This window comes from Hypomesus transpacificus, chromosome 13 (assembly GCF_021917145.1).
Source record: "Hypomesus transpacificus isolate Combined female chromosome 13, fHypTra1, whole genome shotgun sequence".
Classification (NCBI taxonomy): domain Eukaryota; kingdom Metazoa; phylum Chordata; class Actinopteri; order Osmeriformes; family Osmeridae; genus Hypomesus; species Hypomesus transpacificus.
This window is the reverse complement of record NC_061072.1, coordinates 14,499,282-14,517,506: the sequence shown is the minus strand read 5'-3', so window position 1 is coordinate 14,517,506 and position 18,225 is coordinate 14,499,282. Positions and strand designations below refer to the sequence as shown.

Below are 18,225 nucleotides of genomic sequence, written 5' to 3'. Positions count from 1 at the left end.
ACATTTTAAAGCAGTCTGTTTCTAATCACATGAAAACGCAGCATTCTGTCTGCACATATGAGACAATGACTTGTAATTCCAAGCCCATTGGAGAAGACTAGTGTCCATGTAAGGCCAGCTGAGATTCCTAGTATGAAAGGGCCCCCTCTAGTCTGTGCTCTATACTGTCCACCTCAGGACTCTTACTCTTCCAAAGAAACAGCAGCTTCTGGCTGTATAGAGGAAGCAGGGAAACTGATGTTAATGTTCTGGGGGTGGAGGAGAGTTCATTGGGCGTTGAGGGTGGAGAGGAGGGGCATTATGGGAAGTAAGAACTGAGATTGATAGAGGAATACGAAACTCTGGATGATGACCTCAGCAAGCACTGGGAGGGACATGCTGCTCAAATGCCACTAATACTGTAATGATACTGTACAGGTAGTGTTATCTAATGGGTCTGAGGAGATCAGAAGAGAGAGAGTGAGACATAGACACTCAGCATGCAGAATGAGTCATTATGGAAAGAGAAAACAAAAGTCGTTATTGTAGAAGATGAGCAGAATGCCTAGCATGCCTCTATTCGATGTGTTTAGTCAGGAGCCTTCCCCTGCTCTGGAGTCAGACCACAGACGTGCAGCCCTCTGCTTCCCAGAGAGTTGTTGCTATACAATGAAGGGTGGTTTGAGGTTTTGCAGGTAGTGATTAGTATTGTTGCCATGTGGCTAGACTAGAAAATGTTGCCCGTGGCAGTGCAAGCTCAGTACGGCACTCGTTCCTTTTCCGTACTGTTACTGATGACCAGTAAGATCCCTCCCCCTCCCCATTCCAGAGAGATGTTTAGGCTCGGTTTAGAGGTCAAAAGTCAAATGTTTGTTGTTGCCAGGTGCACACAGCTCCTGCCTGAAGAGGCACAGATGCGGATGAAGAGAACTGAGGAGCTCCAGTCATGTTTTACTCACATGCTCGTGCACTTTCCTACATCCTTCTTGTCTTTACAGCATGAATTCAGTGACAGTAGTTCTCCACAGCTTAGATAAACGAAGAACTGCCCGAAAGAATGAACCAATAAAGAAAACTGACAAAGACAACGGAACACCTTTTAACATAAACGTGTAAAAAGGTGTTCAAAAGTGGAACTCCAAAGCCCTCTCTCCCTCTCTCCTGCTGTCTGAGGTAACCGTGCAGTTTAATTCATAGTAAAACATGCGTTGCAGTCCCACAGGAAACATGGCTGCTGAACAGGGAAAACTGTGGCCTGCCAGGACGCATTCCTCAGACGTTCCTGCATCCGAGGCACGCTCAGGACAGACGCCGCTCCTACTAGAGGACCACACTGTCACCTGTAAACCCTCACACCCGGGTCAGGCAGTCGGGGAAGGTAGCATCACAGAGGTTGAATGTGCTTGCAGTTTTGTCTGGAAACTTCTTGTCTGCCCACATGGGTCTTTCAGCCTTGAACTGTTGGAACCTAGAATTTTCAGTCTCTGCAGTGGTAATGCTTTTAATTCATTTATAACATTGAAACGTAAATGTGAATCGTACATGCTGTCCCTGTTCATTGATCATGGAAGGATGGTTATGATAGGATCGTTGTAGAAGCTGAATGATATGTCTCTGATCTCTAAGCCATCCAGCTAGTCCATAAAATGACGTACCGGAAGAAAATCTGTGTGCTGCAACATGGGAATATGCAAATGGTTGGCCCAACAAACAAATACAGTGCATAAGATATCTAAGACAGTCTCAATGCTTGAGAATCTTCAGTTCCACTAAACCAGAACCAAGCTGAACAATGTGTGGAACAACAAGCTGTGTTTTACCTGAACTGCTAGCTTGTTTAGCCCGAACAGTTTACCTGAACTGCTAGCTGTGTTTAACCTAAACAGTTAACCGTAACTGCTCTGGGTTTTACCTTGCATAAGCCAATGTGGTAATACCTATCCAATAGTTTGGGGGTTAATGGTCATGCATTGTTGAATCAGAAATGTCATTACTTATTTTTTCATAAAAATGTATAATTCAGATACATTTTTTGTTCAGTTTTACATTTACTGGCTTTTAGAAGGGAGAGAATGATTTTAAAAATCAGTTTCTCTAATTCTTTCATAGCAGATGGTTAGCCAAACATAGAGACAGAGTTGAACGGAAAAAGCCCTGTCTGGTTTGGTTTCCTCTACAGAGACACAGACATGGAGAAATCTGTGTTTGCTCCTCTTTATTTATAACATATTCACATTCTCGAGGAGCGCAGTTAACACACACACACACGTGCGCTCGCACACACACACAGACGTGTGTGCAGCTACAGAACTCCTTCAAGATGTGTTACATTTTGCAGAAAGAAATACTCAAAGTCGAGAGAGAAAAAAATGATTGGTTGACAGGATCGGATAGAAAATTTGGATGTATTGGTTTGTGTGACACTCCCAGCTCTGGTTGATGTTCCTTTCCTTCGCACAGCATCGCACCTGTATACGTATTCTGGTCGTGTCTACCGCTCCCTGCTCAGACTGTTTTCTCCTGGTCATGGCTGTCTGCTACGACCCTTTTAGAGAACCCTCAGATGGAAACCAGCTGTGGGCTTTGGCTCGGAGAGTCTGCAGAGGAGCAGCCTGCCAAGCCGAGCCCAAGGGAGGAGCAACATCTGGAAAAGAAAGCCGGCTGAAACAAAAGGGAGACCAGCAACATGTCCTTCCTCCGCCGCACAGAGCCAATAGGAGCTCACCGTGTTGCACAGCTTGTTGGGGGAGGGCTGCTTTAGCCTGTCACCTTCTGCGGAAAAAATCAGTATTTTAGAAAATATGTTAGTCAGGAGGAGTATGACGATGAAAAGATGAACTACAGTCTCACAACATTCGTTAACTGTTTATGAGAGGGGTTGATAAAAGAGAGGTGATACCGGACACTCTTCGAGAGCAACTCCCTCCTGGGCCTCTGACAGTCATACAAGAGCAAGCCTTAACGTGCCTAACAAACCACCCACAAAAGCAGAGTAGGATGGAGGACACCCATGCCCCCCTGGAATTCACCACACAGATACAGCTTTTGCTTTGAAAAAGTATGCAGTTGCATGGAAAAGGTTGCTTTGATTACTCCACACTGTCCTTGTTTTTAGAAGCCTGGGAAGAAGTTGAAGCCCTATACTATGTTGATTACTTTCCCAGCTTCAGGACAGTCTGTCGAGAGAAAATAATGCAACACGCCCTGAAAATCCTTGGTGGACTTTTAGCTTGTGTTCTTTTTTTTCATTTGGTGAGTCAGAGAGGCTGTAGAAAAGTAAGAATTAGATGTAATGCTGACCTCTATTTTTGGTGAAGAAGTGCACATTACAGGCTGGTAATTATATACTCTAGTTGGCTTGATTTCCATGAAGGCTGGGGCAATGTAATTAACTTTATTCCTTCCCAGTCTGGTCCAGTGTCCACACTCATTCAGTCAAAACCTCTCTTTTTGCACTAAACAGATCCAACAGGTACAGTACGAATCAGTTATTCAATGAAACATGGCAAAATACAAAACTGTCTGAAGTCTGTGTACAGTTTATGCACGTCAAATTCAATTATTTAGGGGAAATCTGAACATAAGCATGAGCGGGCCATTTTTCTTAATGCTTTGTCCAGAAACTTGGGGAACTGGTTTATTCAGAAGGGAGGATAGAGGTACTGGCTCATCCAGCAGGGGGATGGAGGTGCACGTTTAAACAGCGCACCCTGACAGAGGGGGCATTCATCTTTCAGGATCCCCCAGGTCCTCCATTACAAACCACAGCATGCCAACCAACCTGCTCTGCCTTCACAGGAAATGTTCACTTAGTTCAGGAAGTCTGAGGTTTTCCTCACCCTTTAGATTTCAGCTCTTGTCCAAACAGCACGGGGTGGATACTCAGGTCAGAACAACATAGGTGGGAAAACATGGAGACCCACAAGGGGTCCGTCAGGTACATTTTGGATAAACGTTAAGCCTCTGATTATTTAGATATGACTGATTTGTTTCAATGAAACATCCTTTGCTCATGTTAACTGCATTTATGTTTGTTTTTAGAAGAGAGTTTAGAAGTGTATTTTCGCCATTAAGGCTGGCCTCCATCATGGATTCTGAATAAATTAGCTATACATGAATGGTGAATATTTACATAACATTAGACAATAAACAACAATTGTTTTCAGTTAGAAAAAGAAGCACAATATTATACATTTTAATGATGGGAATAAAAGTCTAAACACAATCTTAAATGTAGTAAGCCAAATAGTGGTATGCTTTGACTTATCAAAATCATAGTTTGGCTAACTATTGATCCCATGGGAATTTTTAAATGAATAATTACTGTTTTATCATTTATAATACTCTTTAATACTGAATTACATTTCAAGACAGGCTGATCACAATCCAATATTACTGACATTCTGTATTTACAAATCTAAGCTATTAAATGAAACTACGGAGAAGTATTCATGAAAACATTTTGATTCAAATTCTTCCTTGAAATATGTTGCTTGGTCCAAATATTGGGACCATATGATGAGTTCATGGAATCCAGAAATGTATGAGGATTGTGCATCCATATTTAAGAAGCATTCGTTCAAAGTGTTGCACCTCATTTAGTGGCCCACTTACCAGAAACACACCCCATGTGTAATATAAATAAACCAAAGTATCACTTATGTTCAAGGTCAACAGGTATCAGATTCTAGAGAGGCCTGCTCTGCCCAATGTTTTTAAACTGAAGTTGATTTCGGAGCCACAATAATGTGTATGCTCCAGTCCCTAGTCTTCCAGGCGTTGGTCCATTTGAGTTTGAGTTTTTCTTTACATGCAGTTATACCACAGTCCTGTAGGGGAGCTGGAGTCTCACTCAATCTTCTTAGCCAGCAGGGCCAGCTCTTTAGCCTTCTGCTTCTTTAGCTTCTTCTTGAGGAAAAGAAGGTCGATGTAGACAATGTGGTCCAGCACAGTGGAAGCACACAGCAGGCCTCCATGTAGCGCACCTGCAATCCCACAGCTGAACACGTCCTGACCTGTACCACGCGCGCACACACACATACATACAGGAACACACAAGGACAAGCACACACACATGCATAAGACATGGAATCACTGTCGTGCACAGCTCAACACATGATCAGATCTATATTAGTAGATACAACATCAAAATCATTTCTATCATTCTCTATTATATTGCTCCCAAGGTATCTTTAATTTCATTCTCAATGAGTCTCCCTGGGAGATGTCTTTGTCTTCATTGAGGGTTTAGGTTGGCTGAGGGGCAGTTCTATGGGCATATGTGAAGCCCTCTGTGACATTGCTTGTAAAACATTCTAAACAAATAAATTTAGATTTGCTATATTTGTCATTATTGAGGGTTTAGGTTGGCTGAGGGGCAGTTCTATGGGCATATGTGAAGCCCTCTGTGACATTGCTTGTAAAACATTCTAAACAAATAAATTTAGATTTGCTATATTTGGTTATCATATAGCTGAAACCCTACCTGAGATGAAGAGGTTCTTGACTGGAGTGTTGCACCTGTTCCTGGCTACAGCCTCGGCATGGAAGCGGTCCAGGTTGTGTTCAGCTGAGTACATGGCCCCTCGCTGGGCTCCCAGGTAGTGCATGTTGGTGAGAGGAGTAGCCACATCCTGGAAGACCAGCTACCAACACAACACAGAAACGTCCTTGAAAAATCTTCTTGAGATGTATGGGCCTGTGTGTTTGTGTGACACACACACACACACACTCAACAGTCTCTAACGTATACACCGACAATTGGACAGAAAGAAGGAGACAGTCATACCTTTTCCCTTAGTTTAGGGAAAATGGTGCAGGCCCAGGCAAAGAGTTGGTTAGCGTATCTCATTTTGTAGTTGTGGTATTCATCCCCCCTTTTCCTCACTGTAGTGTCCTTCCACTCCTCAAACCACTCATATTTTACCATGGTTAGTATCGTCATGCAGGATTTCCCTGTGGGTGTCACAGTTTGGGTATTGTATTTTAAGTGTCTGCTTCAGGCAATGTCGTCCAAAGGTACAATGCCGTTGTACTGTTGATACTATTTTCATTACCTGGGTTTCTTTTCTTGGCTTCTGGGTCTTTGGCAGAAGGGAATGTAATAAACATCATGGGAATGTTTTCAGGTGCATCTTCTTTGCTCAGGGCAAAGAACTCATCCATCCTAAAAAAAACAGGAATTACATCAACTTGGATGTTCTGTTTATACATGCAGTGTCACATGTTGCATTACAACAGGCCAGACAATTCAACAGTGACCGCCCTAAGTTTCTGAAAATCTTAGGATTTTATATCTAGGCAATAGCACCACCTTGTGAAGAAAGTAAGGCAACAGTAATCAACTTTACTCACGAAGTATCCATGTCATTATTCTTGAACAGCCAGAAGTTGGTCGACACAATACCAAGCTCCTCCTGGGTGGCGTCGAAACCAGAGAAAACCAAGAACGATCCTCGGCCATGCCTCATCATGTCAAGTCGGTCTTGAACATCTGGGGGGAAAAGATGGAATTTTTATTCCTGCAAAACCAAAGCTACGCAAGTGTGTTCGGACTTGGGTATTTGGCAAGAAACAAAGTCTGAACATCATTCTGAGCATAGGTTACCTTGCTTCATGCTAATCTCTGGAGGCAGTAGTTTCTGGAAGGTGGTAAAGACGCCACAGTTGGAAATCACCACAGGAGCACGCACCTCCACCTCCTCCCGACCCTTCTTCACTTTCACACCTGCACATGATGAAGAACAAGGAAGTTAGGAATTGGTTTGGCTATCGGAGTTATTAAGGCAGCAGTGGCACACAGGATTTGACCTACCATAAGCAGCCCCTTCCTTGTTGACCAGGATCTGGGTGACAGGTGCTCGGACCAGGACATTTCCTCCAGACTTCTGGATGACAGGGATGATGTGGTAGGAGATCTCACTGGCCCCTCCCCGGGGGTAGTACGCTCCTCTCTTGTAGTGGTGAATCAGGAGGGCGTTGATGACAATACTGGAGTCCTTAGGTGGCACACCTAGAAAAGCATGTCAAGAAAAAAAAGCTTTGTGACTGAAAAGTCTCGTTTAGTGAACCAGTGCTTTACCAGTGATCTGGGATAGAGAACCAAGGGATAAAAAGGTAAGTCACCATAGAAGAGGTAGGAGAAGATGACATGGAGGTCTTTGTTGCTGGTCAGAGTGCTGACGAGATCTGTTGCTCCAGTCCCAGAGAGGGTGAATATGGGGGAAAATAGGTGGGCGATTCGTGTCTTCACCAGGAAAAGGGCCAGCCACTTAGGAATCAGCTTCAACGTGGCCAGGTAATGAGTCTTCTTAGCTGACACCTGCCACAGCCAAAGAGTTTTGAGAACAGTCGTGGGAAAAAAAAGGGTTAGGGTTAGTTCAAGTCAGAAATGGTGCTTCCCTTGCTCACACGTGCCAAAAAAAACACCCTCGACTCATCTTATACCTTCATAATTCTGAAGAAAGTTTCAATGGCGGCGATGTCATCTGGGAACTGTTTTTTGAGGTGAGCCTCCATTTCGGTCTTGCCAGTGAAGATGGTGTACTCTCGCTTCTCCTCTCCCAGTCCAATCTGGATGGTGTCAAAGTGTTGGTCCAGCTCGACAAACTCCAGCTGGCCTTCGGTGATCTGGTCAAAGGCGATGCGCAGAAGGCTGTTCTCATGGAGCTGGCCAATGTAGTGAAGTCCTTCAGGAGAAATGGTGACCATTCAGTGCGAGTGCTTACATTCAAAAATGTACACATCCTCCTCTTTCTCACAAACACAACTTCTTACCGACATCAAATTCAAATCCTTTTTCCACATAGGTGTGGCAGCAGCCCCCAGACTGATCATGTTGTTCCAGCACTAAGACCTTCTTGCCCACTTTAGCCAACGTGGCTGCAACCGTCAAGCCTCCGATGCCACTGCCGATGACAATGACATCCAAGTCTTTGGGGACTTTGTCAACACTGAAACCTGCAAAAGGTAAGATATCATAATTCTTATCTGAACACTTACATCTTATCTGTGTGCAATTCAAGTTGTAAAGAATGAAAGTAGGTTATGTTATTTGGAGGCAAAGGTCTGAAGGTTGGCCCAAGATACCTTATTACTACAACTGGCATTTGTTATCTTTGTTTTTAAGCTGTAAACGGTCTTTGAATGGCATTTTGGATCGCTACTATCATCAATCAGTAATTATCTAATTAAGATAAACAGCACATGGAGATGAACAGGACTGGAACTACAACAGTTAAATCCTCCTTAAGAAATACTGCACACCAGCTAGAACACTGCGATCATCAAATGCAGGCCTATTAAAGGTCACCGGAAGCAGTCATAAGACGATTGGTGATGCAGCCTTTGCCAATTACGCCCCAAAACTATGGAACAAATTACCCATAAATATTAGGGAAGCAAATACGCTCAACATTTTTAGCTTAAAACCTACCTTTTTACCAAAGCATTTAACCATTTTTTTTTTTTATCTCAGAAGGGTTTTACAACTTTTAGTAGTTATATAATTGTTTTTATAGATTTGTTTTGGATTCCTGCAAAGATTGCGGCTTGTGTTTGACTTGCACTATCGCTTATGTGTTACATTTTATTCATCTTGTTTATTTAGAAGTTTTTATTATTACTTTTATCACTTATATGATTGTTTTTGCAGATTTTATGTTTTTGCAGATTTTATATTTTTGCTGATTTTATGTAAAGCACCTTGAGCTGCAATTTTTGTATGAAATGTGCTATATAAATAAAGTCTTACTACTTACTTACACCCATTTGCTTTGGGTCACATTGCGGACCTCACAGTATTTATCTAAATTAAAATAATGTTATATTTCTCTCCATCTAAATTAATTAACTAAACCTGACATTTGGCTCAGTGTTAAAGCTATAGACGGAGTCACACAGAGAAATCCACCTGAAGGTTAGATCAATAACAAAATTAGCATTTTGGAACATGTATTGTGTCATACAGTCGGCAAATTCTGATTTCCTGTGTTGAAACAGGGTGCCTGATACAGAATAGCGTGACACAGTACATAGACTATAGAGTAAATCACCCTCTGGACACCATATCTGTAATCATTAGAAAATGCTAATTCAAATTGGACTTGAATTAAAGTAGCAGATGACTACAGCACAACTGTTGAATGTCTGAAGCATAGGCTAGACAGGAAGACATGTTTTTCATCTTTACCTTGTTTGATCACTTTGTCCCTCTTCTTCTGGTCATATTCCCGGGGGCCCGGTGGTCTCACAGACTCTATAGAGAAGGGACTTGGCTTGCCAAACAGGTACCAGTATGACCCTCCAGCCCACATCACCAACCACACCACAAATATCAACAGCCACATGATCAAAGAGTTCAGCTACAGACTGTGGAGAAAGAAACCAAGTGCAGCTTTAAAACCTGGTGATTCTGAAACTGCCTTGCCCAATCAACCCCCTTTTATCGTATTGAGTGACAAAGGTCTGGTTGGAAGGACGAGAAAATATGTTTGTGTAACTGCCGATAATCTTCGCACTAGCCGTAATAGGATTATCATGTAATAGCGGGCAATAAAGATAAAACACCTGCATGAGGTATGTTCTGCGAGGATGTTCTAGTCGGATGGTTACACAAAATGGTTGTCCAAACACCACAGTGCTGGATGGACACAGCACTCTGAAGCTGAAAAATATTATCTTTGAAGTGTGAACAAAAAAGACTTGACAAAGAAAATATTGCTGAATAAATTCAAATATAATGCTGAAATTAGCAGTAGGCTAGAAAAATAATCATACCACGAAAACAAAAGTTATCTGCCAGTTTTAAATTACTTGTGTAACTAGTGTTATCAGATAAGGTAATTAAGATAGTGAGGAATTGTGCAAACCCTCCATAGACTTTATACACATACGTCTTTTTTATGGATTTGTTACGTTAGTTTAGTTAACAAAGCCTTTTAGTCATGTTTAAGGTAGAAATTCGGGTAGAACGTCATACCTGAATAAAATAAACATTACCCAAGTGAAGTGATAACAGCTATAAAATACTTTAGATAACTGGAATCTGTGGAATTAACCAGCTTTCCTACTCACCAAAAAATGAATCCTTCAATTCCATAACTTCTTATCAATACAAATAATTGATTTGAAAATTCACAATTTATTTAAGTTTCTTAACCAATCAATAAAATGTTTGAACATTACAATAAGAAGTAAACAATCTTTGTTTAAGCAGTTATTATGTCCACTTCACCTTATTTCAAGGACAACACAGACAGTTCTCTCTTTGGACAAAATCCAATCCTTCACCAAAACAATACTTTTCAGACTAATTAAAAACTTCAGTTATCTGAATCTGAACACATGTAATGCAAACATGAAAGGCTGAAACCTGCCCTCCGTTGGGGTATGCCCCCTGAACGGAACAGGTGTTTCCTGTTTATAATAATTGAGTTTTCTCTGCAGGTGAGCTGTCGCCTATAGCCTATCTACATCTGGGATTCTGGTTGTGGCGAGCTGGACATTGGTTGTATGCAAGCACGCACCAGGTAAAAATAAATAAATAAAATAAATAAATAAAACAGCAACCTGTGACCTATGTATTTTAATTACACCAATTACAGGATCACAGCTTGTAGCCTGTTGGCTGGTTTCAGTGCTCTCTATGCCTGGCTAAACCGAAGCAGCTTCACTTCACGCCTTTCTGCAAAATACTCTTTCATTAATTTTATAGAACAAGCTAACTACTTGTTAATGTTTAGTCCAGCGATTCCATGATGAGCTATGTTATCTCAAAAGGACAAGTACACATGCCGATAAAGACAATTCTGTTCCAGAATATATATATGAAGAATGAAGACTATTTTTTTTTCACCTTTTGAAAACACTCGCACCCTTGACATTACATTACCATTTAGTCATTTAGCAGACGCTCTTATCCAGAGCAACTTACAGTCAGTACAGGGACATTCTCCCAGAGGCAAGTAGGGTGAAGTGCCTTGCCCAAGGAGACAACTTTATTGGGCACGGCTGGGAATCAAACCAACAACCTTCTGATTAAAAGCCCGACACTCTAACCACTCAGCCATCTGAGCGTCCTAATCTTTCAGAATAGACTTGGACTACAAGAATTTCTGCAGCTTTCATTTAGAAGATGAGTTTCTGTTCATCTTTCTGCTAATCTTGAAACTTGTCATAGTAATATCATATCATGTGTTATCGGAAGGGGAGAGCTGTACATGTACTGGAATTGGATCCTGAGCTCAAGTCTCAGCAATGAGCTTAAGGACTTGGACACAGGAAGCAGCTGTGTACTTTATCAAAAGGCCAAAAGGCCCAGCTTCTTCCAACTCAGAAATCCTATTATAAATTACTGTAAGACTGGCATGACGGCAATGGTTTTGTCAAACCACAGAGCTCAAGATAAAGGAGACAGAGAAGTTATCTTGCTGATCAGGGGTAGGTATATTGCCACGTTTACCAAATGTGCAACGTACAAATGTTCAAATGCTGATTAATGGCCCACTTTAAATTTACCCTTAGAAGGAATAGAACTTGAAGCTTTTAAAATTGATACATTCTACAACAAAAATTTTGATGTTGCAGATAAAACACTGAAAATATGTCAAAAGTCACAAGGTAATCCTACAAGTAAATAAAATCACAAAACAGGAACAGGTCAAATCTCTGTACAGCTATTTGTGTTTAATTACAAATTGACACAGATACAGTACATAATTACAGCAACACGTATCATCCAGAAATAGGAAGTGGAAGCCTGTCTCAAAATAATGACATCATGACACATTTGATGTGCTTTTTCTCCGTACTGTCTGTCTAGAATGAATCTCTAGAAGATCCATCCACACAGTGCCAGGTATGTGGTTGGAATATATACACACTGTCTCATAAAAAAACGTTGTTACTTCTTCTGGATGTCTGTGCTAGGTAATTATACAGCCACCCTTCTCTTTGAACGGGTTCTTGTCCTCAGGCACGCCCTTGATCAGAGGGTCTTCAGGTGCCAGGCCCTCAACAAAGTCAATTGTTTCCTTGACATTTACTCCAACCTGCCAAGGAAAGATTTTACAATAGAAGAAGAAGAAGATGAAGAAGAAGAAGAAGAAGAGGAAGAGGAAGAACAAAAAATATGAAGGAAGATTAGCAAAGGAAGGAGAATGAGCATTCGTTGACATCATGACTTTTAAGCATGTTCAACAAAGTCCCTTTAGAATGTTTTTTACTGACGGTTGTAAAATAATGTTCCTTTCACAGCGATAATTCAAGGACAGACTGATCCTACCAAAGGAGCTTTTTTACACAAGTGTTATCTTATATTGTAGAATTTTCAAGGTGCAGAGTATGCCAGGTTCTCACCGGGGTTCGAGGAGTGTTAACTTCCTTCTTCAGCTGATCAAGCTCCATTTTCAGGATCTCTTTATCTGACATGTCCCGAGCCATCTTGGCTAAAGTGACAAAAAAAGATTTATGGCCACATTTTCTACAAAAAAGGGACAAGGCACTGCACATGTCACACAGGTTTGCACAAATACATTGATAGATGATGACACTGATAAAACAATTATACAATCTAAATTGTCTATAGTTGAGATTCCTAGTAAGTAAGTAGTAGATTCCACTGTAAGGAAATGATCTGCCCTATTGCCATGCTAATTTCTTTACTACAACATCGTATAACATTTTGGTCATGACATTTTCGATATATGCCATCTTCCCAGATAATAACATTATCAGCGAAGCAAACTGATAACATCAATTCAGAAATCTTCCAGGTCTTACCTGTTGAATAGCGGGACGTCCAACAGTCAGAGAAAAGTTCTTAGCTCCTAAGAGCTCATCTAGGGCTGCTTTCAGCTAGAATCTCTCTCTCTGCACTGACAGCTGAAGCTGCATCCCACAGCCCCTCTTTTGCTGTGACCCTCCAGGCTTTGGGACTGATGTCACCAATCCGTCTTGATCTTATTAAGCAATCAGGAGGTGTAAACCCACAAACCCTCTCTCCTTGAGCAGGAAGAGAAGGGGCCTGTTAATGCATTCAAGTTTCTTTAAAAAGCCGGAAAAAGCACAGGCATAGAGCAGAACAGAGGTCCTGTCCTTCTAGCACTGAGGGGACTGAAACATGTGTATACACTGTTATGTATGCATTGCTGTATGTATACCCATACACACCTGAACATCCGTGTCTATACATGCACTGACTCAAAGGGCCAAGTTTGGTATTGAAAAGAAATGTCCCATTAAGGGGCTTGGTGAAGTGTCCATATTTGGGACAAAATGTGTTAACCTTGTAACCTAGTAACTTAGTAACTTTGACAAAACAAATCCACCTAAACCTAATCCTGTTTGTAGCCGTGGGTCGTGCTACTGCCTGCTGGCTGGTAATTGACTCACCCTCACCATCCCCTGTTCTACTATTAAACTTTAAATCAAACATGATTTTAAATGATTAAACTGTAACAGTTATCATACTACCTCCACTGAGAATAACAGAACAAGATGGACAGATATAAATTAGTCCAGGAATAAATATAACTAATCATTCAAAGCCAAAGTTATCTGTCTGTCTGTTTATTTATTTATTTGCACAAGACAAAGAACCCCAGGTAAATTGTGTGGGCAAGTACTTTTTTGTCAGAATTTACTTTAATGGTTTCAAGCCTGTACATTTCCTGTATATGTTCATCTGCCATATTTATCAGTGTAAACATACATAAAGGACAGCGGGTGCAAAGCACCCCACACCAAGAGGGTATGAGTTGCAAATCCTTGATCCCTGCATCAGAATCTTGTTTTCACCTGCTTCCCATGCCAAGGACACTGGCCAGCACTAAGGTGATCCGATCCTTCACGTCATTCGTTAACGGTCCAAAGCTTTGTAGCATCAAACAGTACCGCACAAATAAAAGGATAGTAGAACAATGATCAGCTGAACATTTACATAATAGCACAACCCAACTTAATTGTTATCATGCAGTTTCAGAAGTGTATTCCCCTGAACCATTCACTTTAGGAAGCAGTTGCATTCCTGCAGCAAACTGTAGTTTAAATGCAGAAGAAGAGCCCCAGATTAACAGCCCTCATATCTCAAGAGGCTGTCTAGACAGAAAGCTCAATAACTTGAACTTTCTTAGTATGTGTTTGAATCAAAAGTCAATGTGCAATACCAACACTTTCCATAATTTGAAGGTTTCATTTGCTGCCGGGGTTGGAGACATAATATAACCTGGGTTCCAATACCCTAGTTTTGTTGAGCGCTCACTCAAAATTAAAGGCCAGGGTGAAGACAGGATGGTGATTGATCCCTGGATTATCCTTCACATGGATTTTTTCACCCGTAAGCCATTCCCAGAATCTAGGTTAGTCTCATCCAATGCAGATTAGCCAAAGAGACGCATCGCCCAAGATTAACAAGTGTCTCCTTGGAAACTTCTAGATCAGCCTCAGTAAGTGGTGAACAACCAAGAGAATCTGACAGCTCTTAGCACTGGCTGTTGATTGTAGAGAACACCGATTTTAACACTACAGCAATCAATGCATTCTGGTTGGGATGTTTTAAATGATTCAAACACTTTTTTGACTGAGGTTAATATAGACTCTAGTAGTTATGAATGAGTTCTGCATCAGTGGCCAAACTTAGTGGGGGCTGGTAGCTTCAAAGCACAAATATCACGGCACACACAGCACTCACGTCACACATATCACACACGTGCACAAACACGTGATTTCATGCAGACAACCAAACACACATTAGATAATAGGGCATTACTGGTATCCTGAATTAAGACTCTCAGATGAGCGTAATTAAGTCTAGTCTCATTTTAATGGGTGAAAATAAGGATTCAATTTAGACTTACCTCATTATTTTGTTAAACCCTGCTTCAATCAATCTATGTATCTATCCATCTATGTATCTATGTAGCCTATCTATCTATCATCTATCATACCTCTTTTGTCTACCTTACTGTCTTTACATGTATTTCTTCTTATCACTGATCATTTGTTTCCCCTCTCAATGACAGTTTGGTGGAAATGTGCTGAGAATCTTTGTAGGTTGACCTCTTTAGGCACATTAACCAATTGAAGTGGGAATGCTCAAATCTTTGGGGGGATTACAGTAATTAGTTTAATTTCCTCTTCTGCATGTTGTATTTGAGTACTTGATGTAGCACAGCATAAATAGTAGGAAATCACTTTCGTAATAAGTTTTTAATAATGTTATATTGTTGCACTGCGTCCGGTGAAATAAATACCGTTCCTTAGCTGTAACTTCAAAAATATCTTTAGAACTATGAACTTCTGATTCTCGATTTTTCTGCCGTCTTCTCTACATGCACTTTAGAAGAAAGCGTCTAATTAATGTATAAATGCAAAATCATTCATTTGTACTGTATGTACTTCAAACTTGTATCCAGTAGGTGGCAATAGTACACTCTTTATGGACAATCTGAACGAAGTTGCGCCCAGAAGCTTTGAAAACTGTCACCAGAATTAAAGACTCTGAACAATCATGACAAAAGGTAACTATAGTTCCTGCTTTAATTTCCTGGTAAAGATAATACCATATATAAAATCTAAAATACGTTACTAGTATACTATTCCTTAGTGTCCTTATTGGTACAGCAGTGTGGTCATTTAACTTCGAACAGAAAGCTTTTACTTTGACATTTTTAACAGACGTCGACACAGGAAGCTGACATTACGTTTTGAGTTTTGCTGCTGATCTGTCACTCCAGCAATCATGGCTGCTCCTAGCAGAAAGCAAGTTTTGAGGTTTCTCTCCCAATTCGGAGCGTTTATTCTGACCCGATTTGGGTTTTGGAACTGCTTCAGCATGCTAATGCTTTTTGCCGAGCGTGCTGATGCTAAACGGTAAGTTCTACCTGAATGCTTTACAGTACCTACTATTTGCAAATAGTACCTAGCTAGCTATTGAATATAACCTGTAAAGTTAGTGTTGTTATAAAGTGTTGTAATTGAATACTGTACATTGTAGTTTAACATCACGTTTTAGTGAACTAGTGCATCTTAAATTTGATTAAAATGTACTTGGTTGTACATTGTATCAGTTTCCGGGTTAGGGTAAACTTACTTGCTGCTTTCTGGACATCTCAAGCGAGTCATCTGGATTGAGTTAGTTAAAGATGAAAGTTATTTTCGTCGTCTTTAATTTGAAGCAAGTGACTACCTTGTAATTTAACAGGAGTCCATGATGAGCTCACTTGCTATCTCCTTTTGATCAAGCTTGCCAATTAAATGACTTGGTGGCACTTTTGACAAGTAAACTACTACTGCAGTAATCTACAGTAGATAAGTGTCAGGTATCATTTTGTAAAAATAACAGTCCTATTGTTCCCAGGAAGCCTGACATACAGGTGCCCTACTTGTATATCGACATGGGAGCAGCAGTGCTTTGTGCCAGTTTCATGTCATTTGGGGTGAAGAGGAGGTGGTTTGCACTGGCAGCTGCCATGCAGCTGGCCATTAGCACCTATGTCTCCTATATAGGTGAACAAGTGCACTACACTGACTGGCTAAAGGTGAGTAACTTTGTTTAGATGTCATTCTGTCAACTAATGCTTATCTATTTTGATGGTTATCATACAAGGACTTTTATTGTGGACTTTTCTGCAGGTACGGATGTATTCCAGAGTTCTGGCCATTATTGGAGGTTTTTTGATTATGGCCAGTGGTGCAGGTGAAGTTTATAGACAGAAACCTCGTACCAGATCCTTGCAATCTACTGGACAAGTTTTCCTCGGTGTCTACCTGATCTGTGTGGTAAGACCTTCCTCTTTACTGAAGTGCGACCTAGAAAAGGAGACTGTGTGGTGTGAATCCCCCTCCCCCACCCATGGTGCAAAAGACCTACTTGGAGTCAATTAACCTGAAATATAGAAGATGAGAACATACATGTGTGTGTATATAGAATCCATTAGACTAGAGCAATTATTGAGCCAAGTTTAATGGTTTCAGTTGGGATATATATTAGGCTTAGGTTTCCTGTCTGCTCATCAAAAGTGTTCTATGTCCTATCGATTGTACATAATGGAAATATAGTAGAGCCTGATCCAGAGTCTAGACTGCCAAGCGAAAAAGCACTGCATCTAAATGCAGTATTCTGTTCCCACCACCAGGTGTACTCGCTGCAACACAGTAAAGAGGACAGAATGGCCTACCTGAACCACATTCCTGGTGGCGAGATCACGCTGATGCTTCTGGTGGTGATGTTTGGGGTGCTAGCCCTGGCTTTCCTCTCCGGCTGCTACGTTCGGCTGGCGGCCCAGGTCCTGGCCGTAGTCCTGCCCCTGGTCCTGCTTTTCATCGATGGGAACTTGGGCTACTGGCACAACAACTGCCGGGTGGAGTTCTGGAACCAATTGAAACTGATTGGGCATAACGTGGGCATATTTGGGGCTATGCTGATCCTAGCCACAGATGGCTGAACACACACCCAGGACTGTTTGTCAGCTGCCCCAAATACAAATACTACTTGTGTTTGGAATAAGATTTGAGGACATTTCGACATGGTCTACGATGGCTCCTCAGGAATGATGCACGCGTCCAGTTGGTCATGTCTGGATGCTGGTACCTGAACGCTGTCTCGGTCGTCTTTGTCCTTAACAAACTCTTCTTTTGCTTCCACAGGTAAATGCGCTCCATTGGAGATTTTAAACTTCTAGGATTATGTTTACATTTCTTTCTTTTTCTTTTCTTTCTATTTAACGTTTTTGCTCTGAAACTTGACTCTTAAATAAGATTTAACACTAGTAGATTGTCGCAAAGTATTTGGGAAGAAATTGTTAAGGTTTTATCATTGAATACTCATTACAATATATTGTCAGAGTAACTTGAAATTTGCCATCTGTACCACTGAATAATAATCCAGAAATAGGATTATTTCAGACCCAATATTTCAAATGTATGGTTGTTTTGCATACTTTTGTTTTATGTTTCATGCAAGGCATTCCTATACATGTAGGTTGTCATTTAACGTAATAATTAAAAAAAAAACATTTTGTATTACATGTATTTTCACTCTTATACTTGACGTTCTGTTTCCCTTGCCTTCTCTGGGGGTGTAGGTTTGCTCTTGGGTGTTGACATCTTTAAATACCTTTATGACATGGCAAGTAAAAAGAGCTGTACACATTTGTTAATATTCTTTTTGTAGATTCTTTAAGATGTGAATTGTATATAACCAAATATAAGTGCTTCTCAACATGACCTACTCTGCCTTTACCTAAA

At 40.9% G+C, this 18,225-nt stretch overlaps 3 protein-coding genes across 4 annotated transcripts; 1 reads left to right on the top strand and 2 right to left on the bottom strand.

Annotated features, from left to right (window-relative positions):
* Positions 1-4,290: 4,290 nt before the first annotated feature.
* On the bottom strand, positions 4,291-9,393 carry si:ch1073-13h15.3 (inactive all-trans-retinol 13,14-reductase). The gene is made up of 11 exons (XM_047033050.1): positions 9,170-9,393; positions 7,756-7,938; positions 7,426-7,667; positions 7,105-7,300; positions 6,794-6,991; positions 6,587-6,706; positions 6,334-6,472; positions 6,036-6,145; positions 5,768-5,934; positions 5,465-5,624; positions 4,291-4,994 (listed from the first exon to the last, which is right to left on the bottom strand). Exons 1-11 carry the CDS (start codon positions 9,324-9,326, stop codon positions 4,828-4,830), a joined length of 1,839 nt encoding a protein of 612 aa, XP_046889006.1. The 5' UTR covers positions 9,327-9,393; the 3' UTR covers positions 4,291-4,827.
* A 2,247-nt stretch (positions 9,394-11,640) lies between these two features.
* Positions 11,641-12,895, bottom strand: gngt2b (guanine nucleotide binding protein (G protein), gamma transducing activity polypeptide 2b). Its single transcript, XM_047033128.1, has 3 exons — positions 12,760-12,895; positions 12,337-12,425; positions 11,641-12,029 (listed from the first exon to the last, which is right to left on the bottom strand). The coding sequence occupies exons 2-3, from the start codon at positions 12,418-12,420 to the stop codon at positions 11,904-11,906; spliced, it is 210 nt and encodes a 69-aa protein (XP_046889084.1). The 5' UTR covers positions 12,421-12,425; positions 12,760-12,895; the 3' UTR covers positions 11,641-11,903.
* Positions 12,896-15,675: 2,780 nt separating this feature from the next.
* Positions 15,676-18,225, top strand: tmem101 (transmembrane protein 101). 2 transcript variants are annotated; one of them, XM_047033115.1, is made up of 4 exons: positions 15,676-15,849; positions 16,337-16,517; positions 16,612-16,758; positions 17,115-18,225. In XM_047033115.1, exons 1-4 carry the CDS (start codon positions 15,719-15,721, stop codon positions 17,421-17,423), a joined length of 768 nt encoding a protein of 255 aa, XP_046889071.1. In that variant the 5' UTR covers positions 15,676-15,718; the 3' UTR covers positions 17,424-18,225. The 2 variants fall into 2 exon arrangements, with proteins under 2 accessions (XP_046889071.1, XP_046889072.1); XM_047033116.1 differs by having other exon boundaries at positions 15,775-15,849; positions 16,341-16,517.